This window comes from Pollachius pollachius, assembly GCF_949987615.1.
Source record: "Pollachius pollachius genome assembly, chromosome: 11".
NCBI classification, from domain to species: Eukaryota; Metazoa; Chordata; class Actinopteri; order Gadiformes; family Gadidae; genus Pollachius; species Pollachius pollachius.
The window spans coordinates 8,638,743-8,650,349 of NC_136944.1; the positions used below are offsets into that span (position 1 = coordinate 8,638,743).

At 42.6% G+C, this 11,607-nt stretch overlaps 1 protein-coding gene across 1 annotated transcript; it reads left to right on the top strand.

The window, feature by feature from the left end:
• Positions 1-336: 336 nt before the first annotated feature.
• LOC307083304 (homeobox protein Hox-B9a-like) lies at positions 337-7,093 on the top strand (the record flags this gene model as incomplete). The annotated part of the gene is made up of 2 exons (XM_079747145.1): positions 337-937; positions 6,858-7,093. The coding sequence occupies 2 exons, from the start codon at positions 337-339 to the stop codon at positions 7,091-7,093; spliced, it is 837 nt and encodes a 278-aa protein (XP_079603271.1).
• Positions 7,094-11,607: the final 4,514 nt, after the last annotated feature.

The following is an 11,607-nucleotide window of genomic DNA, read 5'->3' on the forward strand; positions in this document are numbered from 1 at the left end:
GCGAGCGAGTGCGAGCGAGCGAGAGAGAGAGAGCGAGAGAGAGAGAGAGAGAGAGAGAGAGAGAGAGAGAGAGAGAGAGAGAGAGAGAGAGAGAGAGAGAGAGAGAGGGAGAGAGCGGGGAGAGTGCGTGTGAGAGAACGGGGGTGAGAGCGGCGGAGAGAGCGAGCGGGAGAGAGAGAGAGGAGAGAGAGAGTGGAGAGAGAAAGAGAGGAGGCGAGTAAGCGTGCTAGAGCTCGTGAAAGAAAGAGAAGCAAAGATAGAGGTGGAACGAAAGAAAAAAAGTAGCTATGTTCTACTACATGTTTTCCATTGAATGAAATCATCGTTTCATATATAATGTCAATTTCTGGAACTTTGAGCAACTATTACGTAGACTCTATCATAAGTCACGAGAGCGATGAACTCTCGACCTCGGGACGGTTTTCCAATGTTCAGTATTCCAGCTCGAGCTCAGTTGGAGGCGGGAGGCAACCGGGAAGCGGGACGCACGCAGAGCATCCCCATCACGACTCTTACCCGTCCTGTAGTTTCCAACCCAAACCTCCCGTGTTCTCTTCTTCGTGGAGTCCGTTCAGTCCGCATCACGCCTCAAACGGCTTACCGGCGGTTTACCATCCATACATACCGAGTCAACATGTGTCTTCCGACACTAGGTACCTCCGCTCCTGGTTGGATTGCACCCCGCGTAACGCCGAGTCGGTGCCGGGTCTGGGGCAACCCGGACAGGTCAAACTCGAACCGCTGCTCGGCCATCTCGGCGGGGAGATGCCCCCGAAAATCAGTGGACAGCATCCGCACGAGGCGGCCACGTACATTTTGGAACCGTCCCCGGTAACTCGCGAGATGAGCCACCTTCCCGCCGCCATCCCCGGCACCGGATTCGAGGAAAATAAAGACATTTGTGAAGGTAGCGAGGACAAAGACGGTCCAGATCAAAGTAAGTTATTTAAGCAGGAAGTAGCGCTCGCTAGAGAGAGAGAAGAGGGAGCTTGTAAAGTATTTTAATGCGGTCATAAAACAAGAACAAAGACCTAGGACCCATTTACAGAGGCTACATAAACACCCGGAATACAGCTCTCTTGTAGCAAAAAGTTTACGCCAGTGTTGTTAAGTTTTCATTGAGACCCATAGATGGCTTTAATTGTAATTTATATATATGTTAACACTTGAATAAGAAGAATAGGCTACTGCAGCTTTAAATAGGTTTTACATATTCCATAATTTCGGATTTTAGTGTGTCTTTTGGGACAAAGGTGGTGGGTATTTTACACTCCCCTTGCTTTAAAAGACACCAACTGGTTTGTGCTTTATTTTGCTGTGGGTTTATACGTTGCCGCAGTTAGTTTTGACGGACAGACACACAAAAACACACACACACACACACACACGCACATACACACACACACACACACACACACACACACACACACACACACACACACACACACACACACACACACACACACACAGCATAGATTGTCTGCGCTCGATTTCGTTTTAAGACCACTGATGTCAGTCAAGGCTGGTTGTTTGGCTTGTATTACCAATGAAATAAAAATTGGCCGCAAATAAGGGGAAGGGGACAGTGAATTAAAGTTCATGTCACAATGGCAAGAACGTGGTCCATGATACAAATTTGGATAATTCCGCTTTTCGGGGCAAATAGGACATATATTTCACATGCCTTGCTACTTATTTGATTGACACAGCCACATTTAATGATAACTGTCGGGGTTGTCTGTCTTGTTGTATGAATGGTATGTATGTATATATGCATGTATGTATGCTTGTGTGTGTGTGTTTGTGTTTGTGTGTGCATGTGTCAGTATGTATGTGTGTGTGTGTGTATATACCTTGATATATATGAAAATATAGTTATATAGACTGATCTATCATTGATATATATATATATATATATATATATATATATATATATATATATATATAGATTGATTTGCTCTAATGTATGTCATATTACTAACATTGCCAATCAATATTAGTTTCCAAGACATATTATAACAGTCCAGATATAACCTCTTAGTTTGTTTACACTTGTTTGCACTCTACCAATTTTCTGAGTAGAAGAAGGCATACTGTGTTAATTGTCATGATATTCTAGCAATACGTCTTACTTTTTCCCACTGTTCGACAGGAGAAATTTAAGCATGTTACAAGCATGTGTGTGTGTCTGTGTGTGTTTATGTTTGTCTTTGTGTGTCTGAGTGTGTGCGCGCGTATCTCTGTGTTTGTGTTTGAATGCGTATTTGTGCGTGTGTCTTTGTGTATGTGTGTGTGTTTGTGTGTGTGTGCGTGTAAAAGACAAGAGACAGACAGAGAGCGTGAGAGAGACAGGGCTTTTATATACAATCTGGCCTTTAAATAGAATTACAAAATAGATGCGTACATGCAAAAACCTAATGACTGCACACACACACACACACACACACACACACACACACACACACACACACACACGCACACACACGCACACACACACGCACACGTACACAAACACAGAAACAAACAAACACACACAAATACATGCACGCACAACACACACACACACACACACACACACACACACACACACACACACACACACACACACACACACACACACACACACACACACACACACACACATACAACTGCCTTATTACAACATCTGACCTGGCCATCAATCACAGTAGTGGGGCCGGTATGAGGCGTTGAACCCATTCATATGAGCAAGATGGCTGGGTCCGCCGACGCAGCCCCCGTCTGAATTACGAGACTCTAAACAACACTGGGCCTAGTGTGCTCTACATCGGTAGGCTATGTAACCGATTTCGGAGCCACAGCAATCCAGGGGAAACCTGGAATAAATAATATGGTGTGTTCGAGATAGCTTACTCATCTTCGAACAGAAATACGTTACCCTTTTATTCGTTATTCGTGTGAGACACAGCCGTGTCCGAAAAATTCGATTTGCTCTCGCTTCTCTGTAACCTGAATTGTAGCCTACATAGGCTACCAATACTGACGTGGGCCTGCAATATATTGGTGGTGAACATTCATTATACATTTTAGTGATGCTCGTTTGGGATGGTTGTTGCTGTGGAGGAAGGTTATATATAAGGAGAAATGGAATCCAAAAACGACAACAGGAAAATAACGGGCCCGTGGATATACGAGAGGTCAGCTTCTGGCACAATTACGGTGAAATTGTGAGGGGAGGGAATGGAGAATATTGGCCTGTATCCGTTTCAGTGATTCTAGGCGACATTCTTCGCAGACAACCCATACACATGCACGCTCATGTGCACGCGCGCAAATGTCCGTGCCGCCGGCTATCGCTGGACGTTTTTAACGGGAATATCAATCTTTTTTCCCGAGGCCTGTTCATTGCCTCTTCTCGCATTATTACTCCCTCTCCATCCTTTCATGATTATAGAAATGCTTGCGTCAGAAGATTGAGTGACACGGTAGACATTTGATGTGTCTGCGGTAGGTAGCCCATGGGCCGATAGAATTTCTCCAGCAGACATAGGTTACACGTATGTAGCCTGGAGAGAAATGTGCTCTCGGAAAATTCAATGGGCTGAGGCCATAAGTCTCGCCTTTTCGCCCTTCTCTCTGCTCTGCTTCTCCGCCCTGTATTGCCTTCCACTCCGCAGGGGAAAAGGAGATATAACGTCTTACATCGGGACGACTAGAGCTCCGCCAGGGGATACTGGGCCCCCGATCCCAGCTCCTCTCAAATCGGTTTGTCATTCTGCGTGACAGGCGAAGCCGGGGCTTCGCTCTGGAGCTAATAAATGGTCTTGGAGGTGATTATACACTTGGGAAATGCGAAGCACCCACTTTAAGCGTGACAAAACCCCGTCACCTTACCTTTCGCTGGAATCTAACCTATTTTGAGCCCGGCATTATTTGCGTTGAGATGAAATCGATCTACATGTTTAAAAGTCGGGGGAAAAATTGATTTCAGACGTTAGTATGGACGTATGTGCTGATGATAGTCACTAACCGTGTGAATTACAGGCCGTAGGCTCCCTGTGAATAACATGCCCTGGTTCTATCAGAGCCACCAGGCACAGGGTTGCAAATCTTCAGTGACAGCACCAAAGTGGCCCCATATCTCGATCTAGGTCTAAATAACATAAGATGCGCTTTGTTCACTGCAGCAAAACACCAAAGCATTTCTACCACTAGTAAGGTGGCAAACACAATGCCATATAACAAAACACATGGATATAGAGAGCATGGAATCAAAAAGAGATGAGCACTGAGACAATATGCCTCCCCTCTCTCTCTCTCTCATGCGCACACGCACACACCCTTATCCTTACACACACACACACACACACACACACACACACACACACACACACACACACACACACACACACACATGCATGCACACACACACTTTGTTTGTTAAGACAGGCAGGTCTGGCTTTCACCTTTACTTTTAAGTGATAAGATCATCACTGGTCCATCCTAAGTCAATTGACCAAGGTTACTTTGGCACAGGATGTAAACAATCTGATTTAAATTATTATATTGCAGACCTGAAACTATGCCAATGGTGTCTCCAAAGTATCAGTTCACTAGATGTTCCATTCTGGGTAAAGACGCTGCCTTGAACCTAAAGGTGTTTACATCAGTAACTGAACTCTGCCCAAAAGGTAGGATCCGGTTTGGCTGAAGCTTCTTCGAGCAATGTTTTTATTCTACTGTGCAATAATAGCAACCCGCTGTCAGGTTTTATATGGCTTATCTTCCACTATGTGTTCTCCCTTGCCACTGAATATATATATTCATTAGCTAGAGCAACCAACCATCAAAACGGTTCCCCGCTCTAAAATATGGAGTTCACGCTCCAATATAATAGCTCCAGAGGAAAACAGATTTATTTGGCCATAATCTGGCATGCATAGCGTGTGAAGCAAAAACTCTGTCATTGCTAAAATGCCTTTCTTTGCGATTCAGAGAGTGAACACCAAATAGCTTTTAGCCCATTACCAGACGCATGCATTCCCAAGAACGGTATTCCACTAATTACATTGCTCCTAATCCCCTAGAGACAAGGGTGGAGTCAGAGAGAGAAGCAGAGAGGGAGTGAGAGATAGATTGAGAGAGAGAGAGAGAGAGAGAGAGAGAGAGAGAGAGAGATAGATTGAGAGAGAGAGAGAGAGAGAGAGAGAGAGTGAGAGAAAGAGAGAGAGAGAGAGGGGGGGAGAGAGAAAGAGAGGAATGCATACAGAGATAGTGAGATAGAAGAATACAGGGGAAATAGAAACATAGCCTAGTTCCGGCCTTAGCATTCTATAGCCTACAACTTAAGAAAATTAAAAGGCTCATAGTCTCACCACGCACCTCCTTCATATATTATAGACCCCATTATTATTGTAGAATACACAATTATTGTTGGGAAACACCTTAAAGCATTTGCTGCTATTGCCATAAAGATATGAGACGGAAATGCATAGTGCAATGTTTTGCCCACACTTCACTTTCAAAGGAGTTTTAACATATACCTCTTTTCATGGACATTGTCTACAATTTACGATTAAAAAATGTATGTGACACGAAGGTTTGAAATCTGATGAGTAACTTCCTGTTCTATTCGATTGCAAATGCAGAATAAAATCATGATGCTTTATTTTCTTGGTTTAATGTTTAATGTTTGGATGTTTAATCCACTACACATCTATTACAAATATAATCTTGTATAGTACAATCTATATCTGCACTCTGCCAAGTTCTTTTTCTGAAACTAGCTACGACAGCAGCACTATGAAACATTTTGTCGCTGCTCCAATTTCATAATTGTAATTTATCAAACGCTGCCATCCATAGTTACTTACTTAGGCTGATTACTGTCAGCCTGACTTGTAAGTCAGTTCTGATACAAGTGACTTGAATGATAATGTTACTTTTGAGTCAGATCTGCCCTCATAAAAGGCGTAGACAGCTTTCTCCAGAATGTGGCCTTGCAAGATATGCTTCGAGCTTCTAGGTCTACACATCGCAGCAACTTCACAAACAACCATGTTTTCTGTATCTTAACCTCTGATTAAACATGTTAACACCCAGGGAACACCTGAAAAGGTTGTGTGGGAAGCTTAGCATTAAACGTTCCTATCCAACCTGAGACCGTGTTCACAGACTCATCATTTATACTTTTGAAGTAATTTCCTTTTCCACATTTGTCTTACAATAGCCTCTCGCTATTGACTTTAACTTTTTCATAAATGGTTTCCTTGAAATCCCCAACGTCATAAGCGCCATAATGATTCACATATTTATCCTCGGGACGTCATATATAATTTTGATTTTGTAAGGCAAAGTATTCTTCCTGTGCGCAACATATCTAATAATCTCACCCCACAATGTGGCTGTTGGAATAGAAACCCATGATTTAAATCCAAGTTGCTCCAATCTCTGAGGTGGTTGAAGATCTGTCTAGAGAATGTTTTTTGTTATTTAAATATAATGTTGTTTTATTGACTCCCATTTACTTGAAGGACCAAGGTTTAGTAACATAACTATGACTACCGGATGCTAGCACAAACCTAATTAGGATTATAAAATGGGGACTTTCTTTGAATGGAAATATTCAAATTAACTTGCAGAACTAATATGTAATGCTGGTTATGAACAATGCATCACATATTGTCTATGCTTCAAATCATGATTGTAATAATTCTGCAGTGCAGATTGATTGCAACAAATGCCACAAATGGATGCATGAATTGCTGTCTAAATGTGCAGTTTGCCTCATGGTTTGAATTTTAGGGTAAAGGATCCACATACGTTTGTGTACTCATGCCTAACGCTGAGCTCTGCTGATCTCCCTCTCTGTTCCCTAGACGATCCATCCGCCAACTGGCTGCATGCACGCTCCTCCAGGAAGAAGCGGTGTCCCTACACAAAGTACCAGACACTGGAGCTGGAGAAGGAGTTCCTCTTCAACATGTACCTCACCAGAGACCGCAGGAACGAGGTGGCGCGGGCCCTGAACCTCACGGAGCGGCAGGTGAAGATCTGGTTCCAGAACAGGAGGATGAAGATGAAGAAACAGAGCAAGGACCAGCCGAAAGACTAGCGCTTCATACACGCGTATCAGCACGTAGGGCTACATACATACAGGGGCGTAGGAATGAGTTTAACATTGGGGGGGACACATATCAGAAACCTGACAGATCCGGTATAATTTTTAGGTGGGACAAATGCGCCTGTCTCTGATATTGGAGGGGACACGTCCCCTCCGTCCCCCCCGGTTCCTACGCCCTTGCATACATACATGCATTCATAGAGGCATACATATATGCATATGCATGCATACATGCATAAATACATGCATGCATACACACATGCATACATAAACACATACATAGATTCATTCATGCATACGTGCATACATAGATCTATACATACATACATACACACATACAAACTTACATGCTAACAAGCACGTACATGTATACATACATACATGTATAAGTTCATGCATACATGCAGACACGTATATACAAGCGCATACATGTATACATATGTATACACATGTTGACATGAATACCCATACATACAAACAAATGAAAGAAGATATTTACTTATGCGCACGCTTATACACACACACACGTTTATTTGCAATAGTTATCTGATGATAAAGTGTGGTTATAGGTTTTATTATATTTGCAGAGATGGGCAGGTAATGTCCACTATTCTGGGCCATACGCTAAAAACTAAAGTTATTGAACTAGGCTATAGGCCTATACTCTTAGTCTGCTATGCCATATGAATCTCATTTTCTCTCAAATTATTTTAAACGGACGGAAATCGAAATGAAACAATGATAGACCGAAGATACGTCCTTGACTCCCTCACCCTTGATTTGACCTCACAAAGTCCTCTTCAACATCATATTGTGTCTGTGTGTACGAGCAGGGTACCTCGGAGCGCTTCGAATTTCACGTCATTCTTTCTTTTGCGTATCTGTTCATGTTATTGTATATACAGACTAGCGCTTTTGGAAACAACACACGTGATGGGGGCGAAGTGGGACGGCCGCGGCCCGAGGAGAGGGTAGTGGTGATGGGGGGGGTGTCGGAAGCGGGAGGCGGGGCGGGGCGGGGGGGGGGGGAGGGGTTCTCGAGCGCTTCTAGTATTAGTTATTTATTGCTCCGCATTGACACCGGTGCTTCGTCAGGAAGGCGCTTGAAGGTGCTGAAGCCGAGTTTTCACGCGGTCATTAATAAACACAAGGAGCGGGAGAGCAGGCAGTTCGGTGAGGCGTGCAGTTAATTCTTCTCATTTTTTTTGATTGCGCTTGCTCGCTCCCACTCCCCTCGACTCTGATTAGAAAGACGTCGGGTGGCTGAAGTTGACATCCTAGCAAAAAGGCTCCCGTTCGTTTGTTCCTTCGTTTGTTTGTTTCCACGTAATTAGACACCGCCAAAGCATCAGTATAACGCCGCATCACCTGCTTCGCTGGGTGGATGAGTCCCACTCAATGACAGTAATCTTGTACTCTCGCTCCCTGTTATCTACCACAACGCGCTGCGGTCTACTCTGCTGGCGACCGATAGCGGTAAACATGACCACCTGAACAAGCTGTAGTCCTACACCAACAACACGGCAAGGACTTGAAAGGAAACGCTTTATAGGCCTATAGCTTTAGGCTGACGTTGATGTTTTTTATTCTAATGGGTCCTCCATTTTTAAGCCATCACCTGCGATTTGGAATTACAATAATTACGCAGCTCCTTGCGTATTTCTTGGAAATAGTAGGTCCATGAATATATACTATAGCCTATCTTTTTGTGAAACGCCTGTAACTAAAAGTCCAACAAGACTTATTTTTTGTCTTTTCTAGAATACTCCACGGCTACATAGGCTACATGGACGGATACGACTATTTTACGTGCACTATTATACAAATACTATAACTATTAAAATGTTCATATTACCAAGAAGTGTTAATTTCATATAACAAATGGACCTACATAAATGCAGCATTGAATTGGTGTAGAAACAAGCACGCTGTGCGCGAGGCCCGAAGCGAAGGCTCAGCGTCGTGCAGCCCAACGCAGTTTTATAGCCGCTTCATAAACTAAAAATACTTTGGCCTAATGACGCTATTTGAATGCGTGTGTGCGTGTGTGTGTGTGTGTGTGTGTGTGTGTGTGTGTTTGTGCGTGCGTGTGTGTGTGTGTGTGTGTTTGGGGGGAGGGGGGCATGAGGGAGAAAGGAGAAACACACAGAGGCAGAACTCACGTCTGTGTAAAGTGTGAAAGGAGGGCACCGCAGAAATACAACGCGTGTTCCCAGTTTCACCGAGCACCTGTCTTGACCTGGCACACACTACCGGCTGACCTTATTATTTGTGAAGCACGTTTCTACTTATCTGGGTTGGTTTTACAACAACCAGCCATATAGCCTAGCCTTTATGCTATACAACTTCGAAGTATTTTCTCAGTCTTAAAAGCGACATAGGAATTTTTCCTATGGACAAACAACCACCAAATCTGTATAAAATGTTTACATGGACTGCGCATGCCACAGTTTAACCGTTATTTCTTCTGTAATTCTTTGGGTATTAAATACATTTGAGGGGAATGCTTACTGACATAGAACATATTTCTAATTTATTGTATATAAAGTGAGTAACCTCATCAATTTCTTTAGGTATGACATATATGTTGTTGTTTTCTACAGTAACTGGAGTTTTACTGTACTATAGTATTTTTCTATCATGTATTAGCCTAGATAATGTTTACATGTGTTTGTGCTGTTTTTTCGGTTGCAACATCACTCCAATAACTAGGTTTGTTATATAATCACAAAATATAGACAATATTGAAACTAACAATAATGTGAAAAAATTAGTGAAAGAAAAGTATGTAACTCCCTAATTCTCTCAATTATACAAATAAATATACACAATTATACAAGAAGCGGATAAAAAACGATGACATTGGAATTTGGTCCACGAATGACACCTCAACAACTTTCAGTTATCTTCCATTGTAATATATTGTGAGTATGCGTGTCTGTATGAAATGTCATCCGAGTAAGATTGGACACCATTAATTATCAGTGCCTCATTGTACTTTTTGTTTTTCATGTTTCTATGTGTCCTCTTCTGTGTTGTTTCTCTGTGCTACGGCACTGCTGATGCTGGATTCGTATTAAAACGCAGTTTACAGAACGACCATGTCTTGGTTTCATGTCATGTTGTCCTGCGTGCTGTTGTTTTAATGAATTGCTCATCCTCTACGAATCCCCATGGTAAAGCACATGCACACAGTAGATTAAAATGTCACATGACCGCGTTCCAATTGCGGGCTCTATGCTCGAATCCAGTTGCCTCAGGATTGGCGCCGGGGAGCGCGAGGCAGGCATAATGGACTTCATTTTCTCTGCTGTCATTGCTATCTTATTTCTCAATATAATTTAATCCCAGTGGAGACAGTGGAGTGTTCGATATCCCTGCATGTGTTCAAACCGACACCGAGACATTTGTCTGCATTATACAATGATGGTTAAAGGAAATGGCGTCCGTTTGGCTGCAGGACCAAAACAGTGTCCTCGACACTCACGCGCACGCGCAGTCGGGTACCGTGTTTTTCTGTTGAGTGCATTTATTAAAAGCTTCGTCGTCGCCCATCAATTGACGACATCTCGACGTTTGAGCAGCCTTCGGCTACTTACTTTGGTTGATTCGCTTTGGTAACATTGTGGACACTTTAATTTGGGCTAATTCGTTCTGGATGCCCTGCTACAATCCTTATTATTTTTTGTTAAATATCTTCTGCTACCCCACAGAAAGCAACAGTAAAGGCCTATTTCATGAAAGCATACAAAGTAGGTCCGAAACTGTGAATGTGTTTTGTGGCTGAAGGCACAGACATTTAATACTTATTCCAAGTAGCTGTAGGCCTAAAACACATACGAAAAATGTCAACGAATAATAGTAAATATTGCTCTTGTGATTATTTATAAAATAAACACAATGTGTTGAATTATTATAGCAGTACATTGTGTTATATTTGTTCATTGATTTTGTTTAAAATAGTAGGCCTTTGTGCAATTATAAAGTATGAGAAGTAACGGGTATTAATCTAGTAGCCTAATAATAACAGTATATGTTAGACTGCCTGAAAGATACTAAAACGCAACACATGTACTCCAGTATCCCTTGCCCAAACACCAAAGGATCCAGTGACACAATGTTCTTCGGAGTTGAACAATTCCATTATTAAGAGTGTCTTAGCCGAAGACGCTGAAGTGGCTACCCATTGCCCATATGGCTGCTATGATGGGTTGAATGCAGAGATCCCATAGTTGTATTGTATGTCCATAAATAAAGTTTATTCTTCTCCATCTTCTTCTGTTTCTTTATGATATTGACGCCCTTTCTGGGGATTTTTGTTTAATCCCCGTGGCCGGTCATTGATATTGTAATATTTGACCCTACTTCAGACCCTGTTCTCCCTTAGGTTAAAGGGCTAATAAAAATTACTCTACATGGAACAATTTTGTGACATCTGGAAACAATTTTGGACCTTTGGTAATAGTCCACTGAAAGTATTGTCTGTAGAAATTGTTGTCTTTCTT